We start from the raw sequence: 25893 nt of genomic DNA, 5'->3' as shown, positions 1-25893 counted from the left end.
CGCGCTGCTATAAGGGCTATTCCCACTGCTTCCGTTCCGGGACCGGGCCGGGACCGGGCCGTGGCTGTTCCGCGTGTCGTCCGGGCTCGTTTGAGATTTATTGCATGCGTTCTTATGAACGCATTCACACCGACGCGCCGTGCCCAGACCGGGGCAGCGTTGAGTTGCCGTCGTGCTGCTGCAGTGCGAGAGAAAAACTATCGTTGCCGACGATACTTTGTGTTGGCCGGAGAGTGCACGGAAGGCACTCGGGTGGATGCGTGTATGTTGTAGTGACATATTTCGCGCGGAGTGAGCTGCGGTATGAAAAAAAGAGAAAGACGTTCTTTCACATACACACATCAACATTTCTCAGCCAGAGCGCAGCGCAGGCACGGTTCAAGCACGGCGCAGTGTGAATGCATGAAAAGTCCCGGACGAGCCCGGTCCCGGCCCGGTCCCGGAACGGAAGCAGTGGGAGTATCCCTATACAGTCCCACTAAGACAAAGACCATTCAGCAGTGCATATAATCAATTTAGTTTATTCTACTGCATGGTGGAAGATGAGAGAAAAAACGTGAACTTTCTGGAACGCGTCTAAACGAATATAAATACGGCACGTTCGCGCAATTTTTTATGTCGAATTCGTTTTTACGGCAGGACTATCCCGTCCCGGACTACGCTTTGCAGCTTAAAAAAAAAACACTTTCCGAGCAGTTGCAATGGTGTGCGTATAATACCAGAGGTAGCTGTCACTTTTGTTTTGGTCATTATCGCCATTGTCTTTTATCGCGTTTGTACGAAAAATTTGCCAATTTACTTAAAAATTACAAACTAACAAAATAAAATGAATAAAATTCAACCTGATGTTAGACACGCGAAGAACGATAATCAAAGCAAACCGATTTTGACACATTTTTTTTTTATTTTGACACATACGTGTGAATGTGTTGGTGTCTTCAAAACTGCACTCTGTTTCTTGCGCGGACGGCGGCGATCCTGTTAGCGGTTTTAAGAGGCACCGCTCGCCTACTCGCCTCCACGTGTTTTCTGTGGAGAAAGTGTTCAGTAGTGAAATATTAAAGAGAATTCTGCTGTAAAGCACGTGACCGATTGTTGCTTACCGGCACCCGCAGGTGAGTGTGGACACGATTCGACCGTCAGTGGTCTGGCTAACACACTGTATGAGCAAATCAAATGTATCTCGAATTTTAAAGTGCAGAAAAAAAAATTCAAAAATATTTATCGGTGTGTGTTAAAAATGAAAAAGGAGTGAGTAGTAAGGCAACATTTAGTTTCTGTATGTGAATTTTTCGAAACCGTTTTAATAAATTGGCAGCGTTCGACTATCCAAATCTGGTTGTGGAGTGTCGTTGAATCAACCAACAAAGCTTGCCAAAAGTTTACCAGGTAAGTGAACATGTTTAATTTATCACGGCTATGGATCCGACATAAAATACTCGACTCCATGAAACATTTCCATAACTGATTCAAAACATGTAACTCTTCGAGTAAAAGAGACAGGATCATTTGGCTGAAGCTTTAGTCAAGAATAACTATCCATAACCATTATTAAAATGTACTGATCTTAAAGATAATTCAGGGCCGATCGGCCGTAGGCTTAAGGTCTGAGGCCTCTGCCATGGTGAAGGCCAACGCGAGCGATCTGGCGAGATTTTTGCCGTAGGTTAATGAACAGCTCTACTTACGGCTGTTCATTAACCTACGGCAAGAATCTCACGTGATCGCTCGCGTTGGTGTTCAGCATGTTTCAGGCCTAAGTGTTGTTACGGCGAGCCACTGTCTGACGCCGGACTGCGAGTGGGTCATTTCCCCCGCAGGAACAACGGCATGTATGGTTTATACGATTGCTTGAGATTGTACGGTTTACTCGGAATATTGTTTCATTTGTGGAATCTGTCAGATCGTCAAATGAGTCTGTCTCTACTGTTTACGCTTTCCATAGGTGCATTAAAAAAAATTTAAGTGCTGGATTGTTGATTGGTTTTAAAACGAAGATCGTTTATAAATTACAAATAATGGCAATCAGTTTTGTTTTGTACAGATTGTTTACAATGGTTTTCCAATTGAATAACTAATAATGTAATGTTTTGATAAATAACCGATAAAGCATGCCTCCTAAAAAGAGAATAGCGATGGGTAGATCTACACCCAAAGTCAAAAAATTGAAACTAGCACGAGCTTCAGAGACAAGTGAGCACAGAGATGTAAGATTGGCATCCGACAGAGAGCGCCACGCTGCGGCGCGCTCCGCTGAATCCAGTGAGATCCGAGAAAGAAGGCTTAGTGTTGACCGGCAGCAGCACGCTGAAACGCGTTCCTCTGAGTCCAGTGAACACCGAATAACTAGACACATTTGACCGGGAACGTCACTGCAACGCGTTCCACTGAATCCAGTGAGAACCGAGAAGCAAGGCTCAATGTTGATCGGCAGTATCACGCTGAAGTGCGCTCCTCTGAGTCCAATGAACAACGAACAACTAGACAACAATCGGACCGGAAGCATCACGCTGAAGCGAAATCCACCGAATCCATTGAGATCCGAGAAGCAAGGCTTGATGTTGATCGGCAGTATCACACTGAAGCGCGCTCCTCTGAGTCCAGTGAACAACGAACAACTAGACAACAAGCGGACCGGGAGTACCACGCTGAAGTGAGATCTACTGAACCAATTGAGATCCGAGAAGCAAGGCTTAATGTTGACCGGCAGCATCACGTTGAAGCGCGTTCCTCTGAGTCCAGTGAACAACGAACAACTAGGCAACATTCGGACCGAGAACGCCACGCTGAAGCGCGATCCGCTGAATCCAGTGAGAACCGGGTAGCAAGACTTTTTGCCGACCGGGAACATCACGCAGAAACGCGTTCCTCTGAGTCCTGTGAACACCGAATAGCAAGAAGGGGAGTTGAGCGAGAGCGCTATGCTAGAAGAATTCCGAACGCTGGCTTGAGACATGCGGCATTCCGTTACGATCCTGAAAGTGAATATCATCTTCATCCAAGTGTGGTTATTGGGAATATGAATAAAGTGTGTCTACACTGCAATGCCCTGAAATTTGCGAATGAGTCACCTGGAATGTGTTGCGCGGGGGGCAAAGTGAAACTACCGGAATTGTGTACACCTCCCGAACCACTATCATCGCTGGTAGCCGGCGTCACAAGAAAATCGAAAAAATTTTTACGCAACATTCGCAAGTACAATTCCTGTTTCCAAATGACGTCGTTCGGAGCAGACGAAATTGTGCGCGACAATTTCATGCCAACGTTCAAGATACAAGGCCAAATTTATCACCAGGCACGATCGCTATTGCCGATGCCAGATACAGAGCACACGTTTCTTCAAATTTATTTCATGGGGAACATTGAGGATCAAACAAATCAACGATGTCGTTATATTAGGACTACAGATAGAGCTGAACTAGAAATTTTCTTCCAAAGCCATAACGAATTGGTGAAGCTGTTTAAAACTGCTCTCGATCATATGCCAACGGATGACTATGTTGTTGTGATAAGAGCAGATAAAACACCAGTTGGACACATTAACGACAATACAACGCACCAACAATCGACCAAGTCGCGATCGTCGTAGTTGGGGAAGGATTCGAAAACCGCGATATCGTCTTGCATCGTAGAGGGGGAGACGTACAGTTCATCTCAGAGACTCATCGGTGTTACGACGCATTACAATATCCAATCCTGTTTTGGCAGGGAGAAGATGGTTATCATTTCAACATTAAAATGATACATCCTGCCACTGGCGAGGAAACAAACAAAAAAGTCAGCGCCATGAATTATTACGCGTATCGACTGATGATTCGCCAAAATACTGATAACCATCTTTTGAGATGTCGAGCATTGTTGCATCAGTACATTGTTGACATGTACGTAAAAATTGAATCTGAAAGGCTTCTCTACATCAGACTTAACCAAAGCAAGCTGCGTTCGGAGGAATATATTCATTTCCGTGATGCGATCAACAATGATGCTAATATCGATCCTAATCAGTTGGGAAAGGCGTTCATACTACCAGCAACTTTCACCGGAAGTCCACGACACATGCATGAGTACGCGCAAGATGCCATGACATATGTCCGTGCATATGGTCGACCTGATTTATTTATCACCTTCACCTGCAACCCAAGGTGGATCGAGATAAAAGAGCTCCTGATGACCGGTCAGTCAACAACAGATCGTCACGACATCACTGCGCGCGTATTTAGACAGCTCATGCTCATGAACTATATTGTTAAATATCACGTCTTCGGTGAAACAAGATGTTGGATGTATTCCGTTAAGTGGCAAAAAAGAGGTTTGCCACACGCACACATCTTGATCTGGCTTATGGTTAAAATTACACCAGATCAAATCGATCAAGTCATCTCAGCAGAAATTCCAGACAATGAGGTTGATCCGGAACTTTACGATGTTGTCATCAATAACATGGTTCATGTGGTACACTGAACGTGAATTCACCATGTATGGCAGAAGGAAAATGCACGAAAAGATTTTCGAAACTCTTCGTTGTAGAAACAATCACTGGCAATGACGGTTATCCATTGTATCGTCGGCGATCACCAGAAGATGGTGGCAGATCTGCCACAGTCAGCGGGCGCATTGACATTGATAATCGTTGGATCGTACCGTACTCACCGTTGCTCTTAAAAACGTTCAGAGCTCATATAAATGTTGAATTCTGCAATTCCGTGAAATCCATAAAATATATCACTAAATATGTAAACAAGGGGAGTGATATGGCTGTTTTTTAAGGTGCGAAATGCAAGTGGACCTTCCAACGAAATCGAGCAATATCAGCTGGGACGCTACATCAGCAGTAACGAAGCGGTATGGCGTATTTTATCTTTCCCGATCCATGAACGACATCCAACGGTCACCCACTTAGCAGTGCACTTGGAGAATGGGCAACGTGTGTATTTCACTGCAAATACTGCCCGTGAGCGAGCGTTATCACCACCTCCTACGACGTTGACTGCTTTCTTTCTGTTGTGCCAGGAAGATAGTTTCGCGAAAACATTGCTTTACTCCGAGGTGCCAACATTAGCAATGGGCAAAATCGATCCAATTTTTGCAAAATCGATCTTTTCGGGCTGATTTATCGATTTTTTGAATCGATTTCTCTGCGCGCGATTTTCTACTGAATCGATCCTTTGGATGGCAAGATCGTTTTTTTCGCCTGAAAAATAAATGTGTGCAAAACGAATTGAAGACAATAGTGATTGCATTCATTGTTGCTAACGTAATCTGCGGCCGAATTCCGAGAACACCTTTTTTCGAAGAGAAGAAAATTTCTTAATTGATAGTATACAAAATTTTTTTCTTCTCTCCGAAGAAGTGTGTGCTCGGAACTCGGACACTGATCTGAAAAATGTGTCAATTTTTACCGGGATGACCATAGTTGAAGAATGGGCTAAAGTTCAATAGACATGAAACCGAGGAAAACGCATTTCAAATGCTTATGTTGGTTCAAACAATTGTCTACGTCCATGACAACTTTTTTCATGAGTATGTCACCACCCCCACAAGGTTCCAGAATATCCAGCTTTCTACGAACGGTAATGGCGGATAGGGCACGCTGCCCATTTTGACGTTTTCTGTAGGTCAGGAAAGCTGGATAACCTTGTCGTCGAGCTGAAAAAGTACAATCCGCAGCCAAATTAAGTCCCTCCAGTATTTTTAACGCAGTAACCATTTTTTTGCCTTTGTAAACGCGACATCAATAGACAAACCCGTATGAAATTTGGCTAATACGCATGCGTTGTGAAATATATCAAGGATTAGGGGTTGGTGAAACGGCTCTTTTGCAAGAGCGGCTATGAACTGACTCATGGTTCACAATGATTCACGAGCGTTGACAGTTTGTGTAGTCTCGGTAAACTTCGGGTTCACGCGAACCAAACAGTTTTGCTGCGCCCAAAAAACCGTGGTTCTTTTCCGTGAGCTGTTCGTTCTTTCGCTTTTTCTAAGAACCGGTTCATATGAACGGCTCGTGAGCCGTTCACCCATTCCTAGCGAGGATGAAAAGAACGACGAGACAAGTTTGCACCTCGTACTGAATATAAATTACCGACCACAAGACCACCTCGAAAGTTTGACATATATTGTATACAATCATTACTAACTGATTGGTGTATATTGGGGTGGCAATGGACTTTGACAGTTTTATTTAGAAGTAGTGTTCAATGTTACGCCCTCACGAACAGTTAGCAAAATTTCGATTTTTTGGATAACACCCGACCTCGACGTTTTATACATTTCTAATAACCCGTTCACATGATGTAATATTGCTCATCTTGATTTCAAATCCCATACTCCAATTTTCCGTGAAAACTAGATGTATGTATGTTTCAAGATACGCGATATCACGTGATATCTGCTATAGTATGAACAAGGCATAAGACATTTGGCACAAAAAAAAAACTATTACAAACTGTGCTTTTCTTCAGAAGTCGAGAAAGTGAAATTTAGACCAAATACTCCTGAATTCCGATTGAGCTGAAATTTTGCATTACATTGGATATTGAATTTACCATTTTGGATAATAGCCAACATTATTTCATATTTGCTACCTCTGTAAGTGCACTTTTTGAAAATTGGCTTCCGTAGGGACGTTGTTTACTATCGTTGTGGGTGTTTACTATCAAGCACCAATTTTTTGATTTCCGTAGAAAAGGCATATGCGCTTATTTTTCAACTATGAGTAGCGGGTTACTCGTTAACTCAAATATTGCAAAAGTTGAATTAAATGTTCGTGTATATGCCGTGCTGCATTCTGTTCTGCATGGTGTCGCGCTCGCCATTTTTGTTTATTTGAGTTTGTGCTGCGGATGTTCCGATTTTTTTATGAATTGGGTTGTTCAGCCATATCAGTTTTTTCTATCATCTGAAAGATCTGAATTTTCTAAGTAAAACGTGATTTAAAAAAAATTATATCATTATCCTTCGCTTTCTAAATCACAATTTGAAACTGCTTGAAATTCACTCGAAACCGCTACAATGACAGATCGCCCAACTACCAACTGCCATTGTAGCGATTTAGAGCGAATATTTGTTTTTTTCTTAAAAACCGAAGATAAATGATACAAATTTTTAAAAAATCACGTTTTACTTAGAAAGTTACACTCTTTTGGATGATATATAAAAATCGGAAATCCGTGAATAGCTAAACAACCCAATTATACAGGTTTGGATTGCTCTTAGTGCATCCGAAACAATAGACCATTTCACGAACTGACAGGTGTCACGGATCCTGCTGATTTTGATGATGCTTTCACGTGCATTATGTCAGCGGTTCCAAACTTTCTGTCAAAATTTCGTTCATGAATCAAGTTCACAAACGTCTCGTGAAACGGTCTATGGGATGAGCGACAACGAAAACTCTTAGTAGAAAAAAAAACCGCCAAAAGAGTACACGTGGTAAAAGAAGATGGCAATAAACTAAAAAAGCCGTATCGTTAGTAGATGTTGTGAACGAAAACTCGTTGAACATGATTGATGAACCAGAAAACGCAAACAAAACAAAATCTCCATAAATATAGCCAAAAAAGTCGTAAAAAGCTTATACCGAACAAAAATCGATTTTTTGTTGAATCGATTTTCCCAACTCGATTTTCTCATGAATCGATTTTATTGATTTTGATTAATCGATGCAGGAGAATCGATTTTTTTTCAAAGATCGCCCATTGCTAGCCAACATACTATACGTGGAATGCGTCAATGAAAAAGTTTCAGCGACGCAAGAAAGGAAAAGCAGTAGCCGGGCATTCAAATTTATATGCAACCGATGCATTAGGTCGTGTGTATACTGTGCATCCCACTAATTCGGAATGTTTTTATCTGCGGTTGTTATTAATAAACGTCCGAGGACCGACAAACTTCAACGATTTGAAAACAGTAAACGGCCAAATATGTGCCACTTTCCGCGAAGCATGTCAAAAGTTGAATCTGCTAGAAAATGATGCTCATTGGGACATTGCACTCACTAACGCCGCAGATACAGCTCGACCGCAGCAAGTTCGTACATTGTTCGCGATCATATTGACGACCTGCTCTCCGTCCAATCCTCAAGAGCTCTGGGAAAAACACAAAGACGCCATGAGTGATGACATCTTGCATCCTGTAAGATCAACAAATCAAAATCCAGAGATTCCATTTGATCAAAATATCTACAACGAGGCATTGGTAGCGATTGAGAATGAATGTTTGATTATCGCTAACAAATTATTGCCCCAGGTGGGTATGCCAGCCCCGAATCGAGATTCGAATAACATTCTCGATCGTGATCTGAGGCAGGAGACGGTTTATGACACGGAGGAGCTGGCATCATTTGTTGAGACAAATATTGAAAACATGAACGCAGAGCAGCGAGCTGCGTATGACACTATAATGAGGGCGATATCGGAGCGGAGAGGAGGCTTCTTTTTCCTCGATGCGCCCGGAGGTACCGGCAAGACTTTTTTGATTTCACTAATCCTGGCAACATTGCGAGCAAAACACCAAATTGCGCTAGCGATCGCCTCGACGGGCATTGCGGCAACTCTACTCGCTGGAGGCAGAACTGCACACTCTGCGTTAAAACTACCGCTTAATCTACAAATCAGCGAAGCACCAACCTGCAATATAAGTAAAAGCTCGGGTATGGGAAACATTCTAAGTACATGTGAGATCATCATATGGGACGAATGTAACACAAAAAAGCTCTGGAAGCGCTGAACAGGATTCTTAAAGACTTCCGAGGAAATAACGAGCTTTGCGGTGGTGCTCTTATTTTGCTGTCTGGCGATTTCCGTCAAACTTTGCCAGTGATCCCACGGTCGACGCCAGCGGATGAGTTGTACGCTTGCTTGAAGTCTTCAGTACTTTGGCCGTATGTTCAGAAACTTACGTTGAAGACCAATATGCGAGTAGAGTTGATGAATATTGCTTCCGCTGGACGATTTGCTAAACAACTTTTAGACATCGGAAATTGAAAATGCCCATCGATGAAATAACCAGATGCATAACATTTCCAACGGATTTCTGTGAAATCATAGCCACCAAAGACCAACTCATATCAAAGGTGTTTCCCGATATCGCACATAACCACAAGAATCACCAGTGGTTGAGCGTACGAGCAATTCTTGCACCGAAAAACCAAGACGTTAATGCAATCAATTGCAGTATTTTGGATGTTATAGAAGGAAATGAAAAAACCTATAAATCCATAGATACAGTAACAAACACTGATGAAGTGGTGAACTATCCTACAGAATTTCTCAACTCACTCGAGTTGCCCGGTTTGCCGCCGCATGTCCTGAAGTTGAAAGTTGGCGTTCCCATCATTCTCTTGCGGAATATGAATCCCCCGCGGCTTTGCAACGGCACTCGGCTTGCTGTAAAGAGTATGATGGAGAACATCATTGAGGCAACTATTTTAATAGGCAGTTACAGGGGAGAGGATGTTTTGCTACCACGTATCCCAATGATCCCAACGGATCTTCCATTTGATTTTAAGCGGCTGCAGTTCCCGGTACGACTAGCATTTGGCATGACAATAAACAAGGCTCAGGGTCAATCCCTTGAAGATTGCGGATTAGATTTGGACCGGCCATGTTTTCCCATGGACAACTTTATGTCGCTTGCTCTCGCGTTGGAAACCCCAAAAACCTATTTATTTATGCGCTAGGCGGAAAAACGAGAAACATAACATATGAGCCGTTGAGAACAAAAGTGGTACATGTGCCATTAAGTAAATTTTTCAGGAGACGCGATAAACGAAAACACTCAAATAGTAAATTATTTTCAGCAATTTTTTCCAACATAACTGCACTGAATCATTGCTGGAAAGGTGTCAAAAGACGGTACATGAAAGGATAACGAGTTCTGGTTGAGAAACTTACACAAACTTCAATGGAAAAACATATACCACTTTTGTTCTATGGGAAAAATAATGACAACCAGAAAACGTTGAGAGCAAAAGTGGTACATATCCAGTCTAAGCATGAAGGATGCATTTGCTCGCTAATCTTAAAACATAGAACATTCATGTCTTCAGCAGAGTTGTTCGAGTGATTGAGTACTATAGAATGATGATCTGTTTGTTAAGGAATTCTGTCACTTTGTAGCGCTAGTGTATAAGTAACAGAAGACATTTTAAATAATCTAGATCGACTGGGGCCAATTCAAAGGAAAATACCCTGGAATCTCTAGAATTGCTATTTGGTCGATAATAACTACACGATGGACCCAGGTTCAACTTTCGGTAGACTACCGGTTGCCCTCCGGATCCAGAAATACCATAGAAGAGAAAAACTGAAAATTATTTCGGCTATAACTCCGGTATAAGTTATCAGATCTCGGCTTTTCTTTAATACTATGGTATATTCTTGCATGTGATAGTTTCGAAAAAAAAACACGGAAAATACTAGGACCTGTTCATTAAAGCAGACAGTGTATGTAGTTATAGGAGCGATAAATGAGTCAACTGAAAATATGATACAGTCTTGGAAAAATATACACCGTATCCAGATGGGACTAGGACCTGTTTTTCAAAATTAATCTCGTTTACGGTAATTCCGGATCTTTCGGAGGGCTATCTGATGGTAAATTTGAGTAACATTCTGTCATGAGATCATTTATTTTCGTCTGGGAGTGGTTTAGAAAAAAAGTGGGACTGTTCTTAAAAATTAATCTCTTTTATGGTAGTACCGGTGGTTCACGTGGTGGCCATCTTGGAGCATATTTTGTTAAAGATCATTTTCCTCCTAGAATTGGCCTCGAAAAAAAAACAGGAAGCTTTAGGAACACTGTTGAAAATTGACATTTTACGCTAGTTCCGGATCTTTCGGTAAGGCCATTTCGTTTCTAGTCAATCCCGCAAAAGCAGTTTTGAAAAAATTACGAAGCTCTAGAATCACTTTAGAAAATTGACCTCAATTACGGTATTTCTGTAACTTCCGGGAAGCTATCGGCGGCCTGCCTAAAGCCAAACCTGGGTCCAGTGTGTAAATATATATCTATATCACAGACCTCAGAGAGTTATCTTCTGAATTGGCCACAGCATAGGAGTTGATACTGAAATAGATAAAACTCTTTCTGTTACAAAATAGTCACGGGTACACTAGCGCCACGTAGTGAGAAAATTCCAAAACAGATAGATCTTCATCTGAAAGTACTCAATCACTTGACCAACTTTGCTGAAGACATGATTGTTCTATATCCTAAGATCTTCGACTTACAATTCATCTCATATGCACAGACTGGACATGTGCCACTTTTGCTCTCAACGAAATGGTTATTATGTTAATTACCAAAAATTGTTCTGGCTATAACTTTGGTTTAGGTTATCAGATCTCGGTTTTTCTTGGATATTCTAGTACGTTATTGCGTTCTGCATCAATTTATGCATAAAACCCAAAAAGTGTAAAAATGGCACATGTACCACTTTTGCTCTCAACGGCTCATATCCCAAAGCACTACAATGAAAAAGGTATTAGAAGAAAAAGTATGAGGAAAGCAAATATAACTTTTTTTTCCATCCAGTGTCCACCGAGCAGACGCGAAACCGACCGATTCAGGGGAGCGCCTTTCACTGAGAACAAAGAGAGAAACACATTCCGCGTCGAACACTCGACAGAAACGGACGTGCAAAGTGGTCGTTCTATTACAATCCGGTCCGTGTGTACGAATAGCCAAACAAAAGAGTGTATTATTCAAGGCCATCAGTTGACAGTCGAGTCCGTGTCGCTGTGCTGAGTGATCTCACACCCGGCTCACTGCTGGTGGCTGTATTGGTGCTGCTGTACTGGTGCTGCTGGCTGCTTTGGGTGCAGCTTCGAACGATCGGACAACCACTGCTGGAAGGAAGAAGTAAAGAGGTACGTGTTCTTGTCGGCGCTAGTTCGCTAGTGCGCTACATTTAGCGCGATGGATATAGATCCCTCGCCTCCCGTGCCACCATCCCCGAACCTCCCTGACCCTGACCCTTCTGTTACCCCCTCCCCTGTTCATTCTCCAGTCCCCCCTCGCCCCAGGCTTTACCCGGACGGATCTCAACAGGGCAGCTATACTGTTTATTTTCGTCCAAAGGCAGGAGTGAATTCAAAGCGATTAAACATACTGCAAATTTCAAAAGACCTGACGAAGGGGTACAAGGCCGTGACCGAAATTTCCAAGGTCCGACCTAACAAGCTCCGTGTCGTGGTCAGTGATCTGGCACAGGCCAATGCTATCGCTTGCTCTGAGCTCTTCACACGCGAGTATCGCGTTTACATACCCGCACGAGACGTGGAGATCGACGGTGTCATAACCGATTCGAGTCTGTCTGTCGAGTGTATCCTAAAAAAGCGCAACCGGTTGCTTCAAAAATACCGAAACACAGGCGAAGATTTTGGATTGTAAGCAATTGCGGTCCATGTCTCTCGTCGGCGGTAAAAAAGTTTACACTCCGTCAGACTCGTTTCGCGTTACGTTTGCCGGATCTGCACTCCCTAGCCACGTCTCGATCGACCGGGTTCGTCTGCCTGTGCGATTGTATGTACCCCGTGTTATGAATTGCACCAATTGCAAGCAGTTAGGCCACACAGCCGCCTACTGCTGCAATAAGGCACGATGTAGCAAGTGTGGGGAGACTCATGCGGAAGATTCTTGCAGTGTTAATGCTGAAAAATGTATTCACTGTGGGGAAAACCAGCATGAGCTCTCCACATGCCCGGTGTACATGCAGCGCAGAGATAAAATCAAGCGGTCACTTAAGGAGCGTTCGAAGCGTTCTTACGCTGAGATGCTGAAGAAGACCGTGACAACTTCTACCATAACATCGAACCCCTTTGATCTGTTGCCCTCCGATGAAACCGATTCTGACGATTCATCAGCGGGAACATCTTATGCCAATCCTGGGGAGTCTAGGAAGAGGAAAAATGTTTCTTCTCCTAAACTTCCCCGTAAAGGTCCTAAGATTTCCCAAAGTGTAATGAAAAGTACGAACAAACCAAACAGTGCTGCGGAAAAACCGAAGCAAACTCCTCCTGGGCTTGCAAATTTAAAGTCCCAGAAGGAGTTCCCAGCACTGCCAGGAACATCTAAAACCCCAGTTGTTCCTTTTGCACATCCAGTTGATGAAACAAACTCTGGATTAGTGAAATTTTCTGACATTGTGGACTGGATTTTTGAAAATTTCAATGTACCCGATCCAATTAAAATTTTTCTTACAGCATTCCTCCCAAAAGTTAGATCATTTTTGAAGCAGTTGACTGCCCAATGGCCCCTCCTTGCAGCGATTGTATCCTTCGATGCCTAATTCAACTGCGTATATGAAGGATTCTATCTCTGTCTTACAGTGGAATTGTAGAAGTATTTTACCAAAAATTGATTCGTTTAAAGTTTTGATAAATAAAAACAAATGCGATGCATTTTCCCTTTGTGAAACTTGGCTTACTTCAAATATTGATCTCAACTTCCATGATTTTAATATTATTCGCCTTGATCGAGAGACCCCATATGGAGGAGTACTTTTAGGGATTAAAAAGTGCTATTCTTTCTATCGTATTAACCTCCCCTCGGTTCCAGGCATCGAAGTTGTCGCATGTCAAATGACAATACAAGGTAAAGAGCTTTGTATTGCCTCAATATATATTCCTCCCAGAGCACAGGTTGGGCAACGGCTGCTCTTTGATTTAATAGAACTTCTTTCCTCGCCACGTTTGATTTTGGGAGACTTCAACTCTCATGGCGTGGCTTGGGGTTCCCCATACAATGATAACCGCTCCTCTTCAATCTAAAACCTTTGCGATGACTTCGACATGACTATTTTAAACAACGGTGAAATGACACGTATCCCGAAACCTCCAGCGCGCCCAAGCGCTTTGGATCTATCCTTATGTTCGACGTCGCTACGGTTGGATTGCACATGGAAGGTAATCCTTGATCCTCACGGTAGCGACCATTTCCCTATTATTATTTCAATTAATAACGGGTCGACTCGCATGCGACCAATCGACATTCCGTATGACCTCACACGGAATGTCGATTGGAAGTTATACGAGGAAATGATTTTAAAAGCGGTCGAGTCGATTCAACATCATCCACCACTAGAAGAATACAACCTCCTCGCGGGCTTGATTCTCGACGCCGCGTTGCAAGCCCAAACGAAGAAATATCCCGGCGTAACGATCAAAGAACGGCCTCCCACTCCGTGGTGGGACCAAGAGTGCTCCGATGTCTACACGCAAAGATCCGACGCGTTTAAGGCCTACCAGAAGGGAGGTATACCTGGCGACTATTTACGGTACTCGGAGCTTAATACCAAGCTTAAAAGTTTGGCTAAAGCAAAGAAACGCGGATATTGGCGTCGGTTCGTGAACGAGACGTCGAGGGAGACATCGATGAGCACTCTTTGGAACACAGCCCGAAGAATGCGGAATCGCGTAACGGTCAACGAAAGCGAGGAGTGTTCAAGTCGGTGGATATTTGATTTTGCCAGGAAAGTATGTCCGGACTCTGTTCCTGAGCAAAACATTGTTCGCGATGCGCCTCAGGGCCACGACGCGATAGAATCACCTTTTACGGTGGCAGAATTTTCAGTTGCCCTCCTGTCCTGTAACAATAACGCGCCTGGGTTAGATAGAATCAAATTCAACTTGATGAAGAATCTACCCGGCAATGCCAAGAGGCGCTTGTTGAACTTGTTCAATAAGTTCCTGGAGCAAAACATTGTACCGCAGGATTGGAGGCAAGTGAAGGTGATCGCCATCCAAAAACCAGGGAAACCAGCTTCTGATCACAACTCTTATAGGCCGATTGCAATGCTATCCTGTATCCGGAAATTGATGGAAAAAATGATACTCCGTCGTTTAGACCATTGGGTCGAATCAAATGGTCTACTATCAGATACTCAATTTGGCTTCCGCCGCGCCAAAGGGACGAATGATTGTCTTGCGTTGCTTTCAACAGATATTCAGCTGGCGTATGCTCGCAAAGAACAAATGGCGTCTGCTTTCTTGGACATTAAGGGCGCTTTTGATTCCGTTTCTATTGACATTCTTTCGGGTAAACTTCACCGACAAGGATTTTCTCCAATTTTGAACAATTTTTTGCACAATTTGTTGTCCGAAAAGCACATGCATTTTACGCACGGCGATTTGGCAACTTTTCGCATTAGCTACATGGGTCTTCCCCAGGGCTCATGTTTAAGCCCCCTTCTTTACAACTTTTATGTAAATGACATCGACGAATGTCTGGCAAATTCATGCACGATAAGACAACTTGCAGACGACAGCGTGGTTTCTGTTACAGGAGCCAAAGCTGCCGATTTGCAAGGACCATTGCAAGATACCTTGGACAATTTGTCTGCTTGGGCTTTACAGCTAGGTATCGAATTCTCTCCGGAGAAGACTGAGATAGTAGTTTTTTCTAGGAAGTATGAACCTGCTCAGCTTCAAACACAATTAATGGGTAAAACGATTTCTCAGGTTTTGGTACACAAATATCTTGGTGTCTGGTTCGACTCTAAAAGCACCTGGGGTTGTCACGTGAGGTATCTGATGAAAAAGTGTCAACAAAGAGTGAATTTTCTTCGTACAATAACCGGACAATGGTGGGGAGCCCACCCAGGAGACCTTATAAGGCTTTACCAAACAACGATATTGTCTGTCATTGAGTACGGGTGTTTCTGCTTCCGCTCCGCAGCAAACACACATTTGATCAAACTGGAGCGAATACAATATCGTTGTTTGCGTATCGCCTTGGGTTGCATGCAATCGACCCATACGATGAGTTTGGAGATCTTAGCTGGAGTACTACCATTGAAAACCCGCTTCTGGAGCCTGTCTTCTCGTATTCTAATCAAATGTGAGGTCTTGAACCGTCCCGTGATTGAAAATTTTGAAAGGTTAATCGAACTTAATTCTCAAACCCGTTTTATGACATTATATTTCAATCACATGTCCCAAAATATTAACCCTTCTTCGAATATTCCAAATCGTGTCGACTTATCAAATACTTCTGATTCTACTGTGTTTTTCGATACATCCATGATAGAAGAAACTCGTGGAATCCCGGATCATTTACGCGTGCAGCAGATCCCTAAAATTTTTTCCAATAAATATCGAAACATCAACTGCGACAATATGTACTACACTGACGGATCACTTCTTGATGGGTCCACTGGCTTCGGTATCTTCAATAACAATTTAACCGTCTCCCATAAGCTCGATAATCCTGCTTCTGTTTACGTCGCAGAATTAGCTGCAATTCAGTACACCCTAGGGATTATCGAAAAAATGCCCACGGACCATTATTTCATCTTTACGGACAGTCTCAGTTCCATTGAGGCTCTCCGATCGATGAAAGATGTTAAGCACTCTCCGTATTTCCTGGGGAAAATACGGGAACATCTGAGTGCTTTATCCGAAAAATCTACTCAGATTACCTTAGCGTGGGTCCCTTCTCACTGCTCGATACCGGGTAATGAGAAAGCGGACTCTTTGGCTAAGGTGGGCGCAACAAACGGTGATATTTATGTAAGACCAATTGCCTTTAATGAATTTTTCGCATTTGTACGTCAGAATACGATCATCAGTTGGCGAAATTCTTGGACCAAGGGGAACTGGGAAGGTGGTTACATTCCATAATCCCCAAGGTATCGACGAACCCGTGGTTCAACGGGTTGGATGTAGGTCGGGATTTCATTTGCGTGATGTCCCGGCTTATGTCCAATCACTATAGATTTGACGCGCATCTCCGTCGTGTTGGGCTCGGGGACAGTGGTATCTGTGCCTGTGGTGAAGGTTATCACGACATAGAGCACGTTGTTTGGTCATGCCCTGTACACCGTGACGCCAGGTCTAGATTAATAGCTTACCTGCAGGCCGAAGGTAGGCAGCCGGCTGTTCCTGTTCGTGATGTCTTGGCGAGCCGTGACCTATCCTACATGTCCCTTATATACGTTTTCCTGAAATCCACCCACGCCCCAGTTTAGTCCTATCCCCTTCCGCCTACATCCAACCAAACGACAAGAACACGTTAAGACCCCGGATCCGGAAACAGCAATCAGACCCGCACGATACTCTCAAGGCCCGATGGAAACAACCCAATATGCCAGCCCGTAATATCTTGGCCCAGCAGCGGAACAAATTTAATATGCTGCTTACCTATTGCAATGAAAACCATCAAACAGCAAACCTGTGCTTTTAATGCAAAATATTCTAGCTTTAAGTTAGATTTAGTTTCAGCTCATAGTCGGCAGCGAGGATAAAAAATTTGCTTTTAGTTATTAAGATACTTTAGAGAGTAAGCTACCAGATATAATTGGCGCCGTTAAACATTGAATTGTATTTGTGCCGTGTCAAATAAACTATAGATGAAGAAAAAAAAAAAAGAGAGAAACACGCAGAGATATGTTGCTCTGAGTCTATGTAATACCGAGGGGCAAGACTGAGTATCAACCGTAAACAACATATCCTAAAGCAATCCAAGTATTTGAAGAAATGAGAAAAAATATGATAGAACATTTTTTTAAGAATATTTTTATAGAATAACTTATGTAATGAAATTACGTAAAAAATACTTATAACAAAAAACAAAATAAAGACATTGAAACTCTAAAATCATAGTCACACATTAGCAAACGAATTTCTACAGAATTCATTCCGAAAAACAACCATTAATCCCATGAATCTTATGACGAGGAGGTTCTCAATTAAAAAAAAAAAAAACAATCATTTCAAACGATTTGTCTTTTGAGTTTGAACGTATCCAATATCTGATTCGTTATGCATTTTCAGGCTATAAACAAACCGCAATGTTTGCCCTTGGAAGTATGTGCAATCAAAATAGAAGGTTAATTGAATTCTGTGCAATGAATATAGAAGGTCAATTATACGAAAATGATTAAATATATACAAAAAAATTGGCGAGACGAAGTTTGCCGGGTCAGCTAGTAAATATAATAAAAATAAGATGCAATGCGCCAAGCGAAGACAAAACCAATCAACTTTAGATAAATTCAGGATTGTTTGAGGATTCAAATAGAACAATAAAAACTTGGTTCTGGGTTTGCGCTATTAACCCATTCCCCGCGGATGATGCCATATGGCATCACCTGACATATAAACTTTGATAACAGTTTAACAATTATACATGAAATTTCTAACAATGAAAATAAGCAGTTAGAAAACAGATTGATCTTCAACATAGTTTGTGCCAACCATGCATGCGGTTGCTGAGTAATAAGATTTTGAATGTCATTTTTCGATGTAAAAACTGATTTCTCTTAGCGGGGATAATTGGTAAAAAATCTTGGACATTAATCTATTAGTAAGTTGTTCATATAATACGAGTTGTATTATCCACATGTGATTTCTATGTACATATATTTTGACTACATGCAAAACCAAGCGTCTCCATAAAAAATTTACAGTAACCTTTTTCAATGGAGGTGCTTGGTTACTGCATTGCTGAATGGAGACGCATCTGATTTACTGAAGATTTAAAAAAATCTATCTGAAATTTCTAGATTGTATGTAATGAGCTGAGGAATCCAGAAAATGTAAAGCGATATGAGCGGAACAACAAAAGTTAAAAACCTCAGATCACAATCTAATAACAATTAACAATACTGACAGAAGTTGACCAAAGCTAAAATTCTCTGAATTCAAGCACATGAATGAAAAATGTGATGGGGGCAATTAAAATACAATTATATTACATGATAGATAATATGGCTAAAACATACAAAACAGTGGAACCTATCGGCTAAACTGGTCACACTGGGAAACTATTTTCAATCATCGTGTCTCATTTCGCTTGACTAATTCGTACGCTACTTCGAGCGCTATAAACAGAGTTCTTTCATTTTCGCTAGTATCTTTCTCATTGACATCGATGTCTAAACGTTAGTTGTGCGGATGTGGTATGATTATGGTTGTTTCCTTAAACATCCTGTCGTTGTTCGGAATCCTTCTGTGTGTATTAGAAAACGCGGCTAAATTGTACAATGATTTCCACTAAATTTTATTCAAAACAGATTCAAGTTACTTTTCGTTGTTTTAGATTATCAGCTGAACTCAAGCGGCGATAGGATGATGAACACGACAAAGATATTCGCTAGCATGAGATTGCTGCACAGGATTTCCAAATTGTCCGAAAGAAAAATACATGAAATTCCTCTGACAAAGGTATATATGTTCATATTGTTTATTTATGTTATAAGAATTCTCTGTGCTTTTGTTCGTGTCAATGTATACATAAAAAGTGCTGTGAAATGTTTCCTTACCTGTTGTTTCAATAAGAATAATGATCCTTCTGGTTCGAGTGAATATTTGATATCGCTAAGCGTATTTCATTGCTCAGGATCATTACGGCATCAAGCGGGGTCCGTATGCCAGCGTCACAGATCAAGACATCAATCAGTTCGAAAGGATTCTTTCAACTAACAATCAGATTCTATTGAGACCTGAAGATACCGCCGAATATAATCGGGACTACTTTCGGTATGTTCGTGGGCTAGGGACAGTAGTGCTGAAGCCTAGAAGCACGGAGGAAGTTTCCGCCATTCTGCGCTATTGCAACATCCGTCGGTTAGCGGTTTCCATATTCGGTGGTAACACGGGAGTCTGCGGTGGTTCTGTACCAGTATTTGACGAAATCATCCTCTCGATGGAGTTGATGAATCGAATCGTATCTATCGATGAATATTCCGGGTTGCTTGTGTGCGAGGCTGGTTGCGTATTGGCGAAGCTTGAGGATGAACTTTCGAAAAAAGGAATGATTATGCCACTAGACTTGGGATCGAAGCAATCTTGCCAAATTGGAGGAAACCTGGCCACAAACGCTGGAGGTATTCGTTTGATGCGTTACGGCAACCTGCACGGATCAGTTCTTGGTTTGGAAACTGTTCTGGCCAACGGAGAGGTTATTGATCTGATGTCCAACTTTAAAAAGGATAACACCGGTTACCATCTCAAACACTTGTTCATTGGATCTGAAGGAACCCTGGGTGTGATAACACGTGTAGCGATGTCTTGTCCTGTGGCTCCAACAACCCAGAATGTCATACTTCTTGGTTTGAAGACTTATAATGCAGTGTTACAGACATTCCTTCAAGCGAAAAAACAGCTCGGAGAAATACTAACTTCTTGCGAATTGATTGATCAAGCATCTTTGGAGTACACCGTTGAACATTTAAAAACGTCCTCTCCCATTGATGCTTTCCCCTTTTACATTCTACTCGAAACTACCGGATCACATAAGGAAGATGATGAAGAGAAGGTGCGCCAATTTTTAGAATTTTCGCTAGAAGAAGGCATGGTAACTGATGGAATAATAACTAGCGAGCCTTCCAAAATTAAGGTAAATAAACGTACTTTAACATTGCTAAACCTATCTCTTTGAAACTGATCAACTATTGCATCATTTCTAATTTATTGGTTCCAGAAACTGTGGCAACTGCGGGAACGAATACCAGCTGCAACCTACAGTAATAATTTTTGTTTAACCTATGATTTATCACTACCGCTAGAGCAATTTTATTCCATTGTTCCGGCAATTCGAAAACGCGTTGGTCATCTCGTGAACATTGTTTGTGGTTTTGGACATATTGGTGAGAAATATAATTTCAAACACAATCAGATATATTCTACGTGAATTTTTATCAGGCGATTGCAATCTTCATCTCAACATAGCCGGTAACATACTGAGTGAAGAGATTCGAAAACTAGTTGAACCATATGTGTACGAATTTACCGCTAGCCTGAAAGGAAGTGTTAGCGCCGAACATGGAATTGGACTCCTAAAACCAGGATATATGAAGTATTCAAAATCAACTGCAGCAATCGCGCTCATGAAGCAGCTGAAGTCAATTATGGACCCTAACGGAATACTAAACCCGTATAAAGTTTTGCCTTATAATTAAGGAAGTTAAACTAATAGAGCTCTAAGTTTAATAAATACAACAATATTTCGAGTACCTATTCAGTTTATTTAACATACAACTATTTTGTATACGAAAGCTTTCAAACACTTCTCATTTATAAACCTGTTCCCTCAGTCCGGTTTTTAAAGTCAACATAACTAACCTGCAAGCTTGCCTACAGCAGAGTGCATAGTGCAGCAAATTAAGTGGATCACGATTTCATCCATTCATACGAATGCTCTATTTTTCAATCACCAATTTATCCGTTTGGAACAATTGACCGACAAGTACCTGAGTTAAGTTAAAATTAACAGTTATTAAAAAATCCAGTAAATCACTGTTATTAAATAAAGCAAAGCAGAAAGATATGATCGGATTGGCCCTTCAAGAAACGCGAATTAGACTGAAGGAAGGATCAGTGACCACTTACCTGTCGTTTAATGATATCTAAATTTCGTTGTCCATACTCCAGCTCTGATTGTATTTTAGCTGAATCACTTAGGCTCTTATTATCTCTGAAAGCATCCCTGATTCGTCGAAGGGCATACATTCTACAAAACATGGAACGAGATAAGTGGATTCCAGAAGTAGTTACACAATAGCTTACCGATAGTTGTAGGAACTGAATTTTTGCGACTCACGAATCATCTGCTTATAGAGTGAAAGGACCTTCATTTTCTGAGCAACGTTGGACATTCAAAAAGACGATAGTAGCTTTGTTACACGGTAATACTTTGCGAATTACGACAATCAAAACAACATCTACGCGGAGGTTATGGTGATAAGAGAATAACAAAAACAATGATACGAAAACGATGAAATTGACGTTTGCTGAGTGAGATCACTTTTGCCCGTGATGCCAGGTCATTATTTCAAACGAATTCGGGAAGCTGATGCGACTTTTATTGGCAAACAAATTTACTGTTCGAATAACAGATGGCGCTGCAGTAAAATTGATGATGATATGCGAGCAGCATTTTACCCATTGAAATTTTTTTTTTGTATAGTGAGTTATCACGAATTTACGAAGTAAAGAAATTTAAATATTGTCATTTTTTCATTCGACAAACAGTTTAAGGTAACCCATTATGGCATTGCGTTGGTACCCAACGCCAGTGTCCATCTTCACGCGAAACTCTGTTTGTCCGCCTTAGGGGCCGTTTAATAATTACGTAAGCATATTTTTCCACTTTTTCAACCACCCCCCCCCCCCCTACCTTGTAAGACATCGGAAGATTTTTTGATACCCCGCTTCCTCCTAATTTTTATTTTAGTTTTATCATTATGAAGCAAGCACAGTACTTCGTTTCATCTTCTGTCCTCTATTCTAGTAATTCTATAATTTCCTTTTCATGAATTTTACCATCTACGCTTTCATTAACATGGTTATTTGAACAGCTTGTTTTTACTGTATGCCTGAAGGGCACTGGGTACTGAACTGCCCCTGCGACAGTCTTGCTGATTGTCTTTTGTGGCTGGCCCCGATTGCTGTGCGCAGGTTACGGATTGCTCGTACTCATTGATGGAGTAGAACTGTTTTGTTGTAAACTTGTACCCCAATTAGGTACAACATAGTTGATGAAACTAATGACTTGCTTGGGATTAGAGCTCCATACTTGGTATGGAGTTAAAAGGTAACTTCCTAAGAAGTTGTACCTAGAGGAAGCAAGAGCTCCGCAAAAGCAAAGCAAATGCTCTGAACTCCCTGGTTCAGATTTGCAGAATCGGCAGGTGTCGTTCAACACTACGCCGATTTTCTTTAGATGATAAAAAGCGGGACAGTGTCCGGTAAGGAGTCCCGTGATTGTCCGTAGTACATTACGACTTAGACTAAGTAACTTTCTGGCGGTTCCGAGGTTCGGATAGATTACCTTTTCAACTTGTCTACAACCTGTTGCCATCGGGATGCTATTTCTAGCCTTTCCCAAGTTAGTAGTTCGCTTTTGATAGCGGAATTGGACGTACCCAGAAACGGCTCGGGGCCTATAAACCGCTGAGCTGATCCCTGTCTCGCTAGGTAGTCAGCTTGTTCATTACCCTCGACTCCGCAATGTCCCGGCACCCAAAACAGAAAAACTGAGTTCTGCCGGGAGAGTTCCCGTAGAGTTTCAATGCATTCTCAAACAAGTTTGAAAGCGCATTTGACGGACTTAAGTGCTAGTAGTGCTGCTTGACTGTCCGAGAATATACCGATTTTCGTATGTCTGTAGTTGCGTTTCAGACATATTTTTGCGCAGATATATATGGCATATACCTCTGCTTGAAAAACGGTGGGCCATTTTCCCAGGGAAAACGTTTCCCTGATACCGGGTCCTTATATGCCAGATCCCGTTAGGGATCCCATTTCCGAGCCACCCGTATAAAAACTGACGATGCCAGGTGGAAGATTAGGCCCTCCATTGTTCCACATAGAGCGGTTTGTTTTCATCACTCTATACGGAATATCCATGTTGGTCCTTACGTCCATCCAGTCGGAGAATGTAGTTAATAGCGGAGTTAGTTTGAACTCCCTGAGTATGCGAAGGTGGCCGATTTGGTTCCATTCGAATATAGTTTTCCTCCTTAGCAACCTTAGAGCGTCAATCTCTGCTTCCTTTTTCACATGAAGATGTAGAAGCAGTAGGCAGAGCATTGCTTCCATGGCTGCAGTTGATGTTGTTAGCATAGCGCTGGTAACCGAAAGAAATGCAAGTTTTTGAACTTTTTTGAGTTTGGCTTGCGCTGTAACTTTGTTCACCTTAGGTCTCCGCACAAGGGCAGCATAGGTGATTCTTGGTCGGGCAATGGTCGTGTAAGACAAGAGTGCCAAGTCTAGTTTCAGTCCCCAGGTCTAATTGAACAGAGTCCTGCAGGCCCAGATCGCCGAGGTCGCTTTCTTAGCGGCATGATCGAGTTGTACAGATCAGTTCAGTTTCTTGTCCAGAATAGTTACGAGGTATTTGACTTAATTGCTGAAGCCCAGTCTAACTTCATTCAGTGTTGGAGGAGTGATGTAGATCTTCCTTCGTCTACTGAATGGAATTAGGACTGTTTTTAAGGGGTTTATGTTTAGACCCTCCTGTAGACACCATAACCGCGTGCATTCGGCTGACGATGCCAGATGGAAGATTAGGCCCTCCATTGTTCCACATAGAGCGGTTTGTTTTCATCACTCTATACGGAATATCCATGTTGGTCCTTACGTCCATCCAGTCGGAGACTGTAGTTAATAGCGGAGTTAGTTTGAACTCTGTTTGAACGGTCCCTTACTAGCCGCGATAAAAGTTTCCGTCGTTTCGCTAATGACAACAAATATAAAACTCCCTGGATGACTTAATGGTTTTTGCACGCCTATGGCATCGCGCCGTGTTTCAAGGTCTAACATCCCAAAATATGTGTAAATGAGATAGCATATCACCGCCTCTTTTCATACATTTTATCTTACTGCTAACAGCGGCCACAATTTATTTTGAGCCCAGGACATAAGTTCATTGTCATTTACTGTAAATCGGTATAGGGATGCCAATGGCTCGGGTTTTCGAGTAGCTAAGGTCCTCAATTAGGTTTTGAAAATAGTTTTATTAATTTTTAACTAGGAAAATTTTGCAAATTATGATAGTGCGAGTCAAGTAGAAAATTTGCATATAAATTCTTGTTTTACTTTCCTAAATAAAAAATAGAATTGGGTTATTTAGCTATATCAGTTTCTTGTATCATCTGAAAGAGCTGCGTTCTCTTAGCAAAACGTGATTGTCAAAAAATTTCTTTCATTGTCCTTCAAATTTTAAATCACGCATTGAAACTGCTCGAAATCGCTCCAATGACAGTTTGCCCATGTACCAACTGTCATTGTAGCGGTTTTGAGTGATATTTTATATTTCATTTAAAAATCGGAGAACAATGATATAATTTGTTAAAAAATCACGTTTTGCTCAGAAAACTACACTCTTTTAGATGATAAATAAAAATCAGAAATCCGTGAATAGCTAATCAACCCAATTACAATCCTTTTCCGGATTGGGGCCAGTTCTTGATACGTATTTTTGCTGTAGCGAAATTATTCCTAAAATGAATAAAGATGATTCACAGACTAACAGACGTAACACTGGAACCTAGCTCCATCGCCACAAAAAACGTTCATTTCAAATTTTCAATCGAATAACAGTCATCGCGCGAAAACGTCGTCTGGGCGCTGTTATGCAATCTCATACATATTTTGTAGTTCACCATTTGACACATGCAGTAACGCTGGCGCTGATGTCGAAATACATGACGCAGCGCGATCACGACAGCAGATGGTGCTAGTGTTACTAACGTAAAGTACTGGAATCATCCAAACGATGATTTTATTGAATAATTGTTCGACGTGTTATGTCTGTTAGTCTGTGGATGATTGTTAACTAGATGTGGCCAATCAAATGGAAGAAAAAAAATTACATAAGGATAGCGACAGAGCATGCGTGAGTTAATCGTGTAACTCTTAACAAATCATGTAATTATTTTAGTTATTCTTTGTTCACCATTTTGACTACATCTTGTTGAGGGAAGTCTCAAACTTTAAAAGCAATTTGGAAGAGGTTTTTGAATATTATTATATACTGAAACCAAATATTTTATACCAAATACGCAAAATCGATTTTTGAGGTTTCTACGTATACATCTTAATAGCTTCCATTCAGGCCGAAGGTAGGCAGCCGGCTGTTCCTGTTCGTAATGTCTTGGCGAGGTTCTACCTTCCCTACATGTCCCGTATATATGTTTTCCTGAAATTCATTCAAGCCCCAGTCTATTCCCACTCCCTTCCGCAATCATACAATTTAACGGCAAGAACCCGTTTTATGCAGCATCTAATAGGATGATTACTGCCAAGAAAATGTGTATGGAATATAAAATATATGAGATCCGGTTTTTGTTTATAACTTTAGTAACACTGCACACTGGGCTAGAAATGGAATCTAGCAGAACGAAATTATTAGCGCTCTCAGGGTTTGACCAATCGGTTTCCGATCTTC

The 25893-nt window shown here is 41.7% G+C and overlaps 4 protein-coding genes across 4 annotated transcripts; 3 read left to right on the top strand and 1 right to left on the bottom strand.

Annotated features, from left to right (window-relative positions):
* The first annotated feature begins 3738 nt into the window (after window positions 1–3738).
* Window positions 3739–4461, top strand: LOC129728985 (uncharacterized). Its single transcript, XM_055687458.1, has one exon. It carries the CDS (start codon window positions 3739–3741, stop codon window positions 4459–4461), a length of 723 nt encoding a protein of 240 aa, XP_055543433.1.
* Window positions 4462–8986: 4525 nt separating this feature from the next.
* On the top strand, window positions 8987–9679 carry LOC129728984 (uncharacterized). The gene has a single exon (XM_055687457.1). The coding sequence runs from the start codon at window positions 8987–8989 to the stop codon at window positions 9677–9679; it is 693 nt and encodes a 230-aa protein (XP_055543432.1).
* Window positions 9680–18775: 9096 nt separating this feature from the next.
* LOC129727867 (D-2-hydroxyglutarate dehydrogenase, mitochondrial-like) lies at window positions 18776–20956 on the top strand. The gene is made up of 5 exons (XM_055686111.1): window positions 18776–18980; window positions 19042–19166; window positions 19342–20340; window positions 20425–20590; window positions 20646–20956. Exons 2-5 carry the CDS (start codon window positions 19071–19073, stop codon window positions 20900–20902), a joined length of 1518 nt encoding a protein of 505 aa, XP_055542086.1. The 5' UTR covers window positions 18776–18980; window positions 19042–19070; the 3' UTR covers window positions 20903–20956.
* Window positions 20948–21719, bottom strand: LOC129727868 (LYR motif-containing protein 4). The gene is made up of 3 exons (XM_055686112.1): window positions 21510–21719; window positions 21333–21453; window positions 20948–21193 (listed from the first exon to the last, which is right to left on the bottom strand). The coding sequence occupies exons 1-3, from the start codon at window positions 21596–21598 to the stop codon at window positions 21143–21145; spliced, it is 261 nt and encodes an 86-aa protein (XP_055542087.1). The 5' UTR covers window positions 21599–21719; the 3' UTR covers window positions 20948–21142.
* Window positions 21720–25893: the final 4174 nt, after the last annotated feature.

Source organism: Wyeomyia smithii, chromosome 3 (genome assembly GCF_029784165.1).
Source record: "Wyeomyia smithii strain HCP4-BCI-WySm-NY-G18 chromosome 3, ASM2978416v1, whole genome shotgun sequence".
Lineage (NCBI taxonomy): Eukaryota > Metazoa > Arthropoda > Insecta > Diptera > Culicidae > Wyeomyia > Wyeomyia smithii.
The sequence above is the reverse complement of the archived record's forward strand: the minus strand, read 5'-3'. Positions and strand labels throughout refer to the sequence as shown.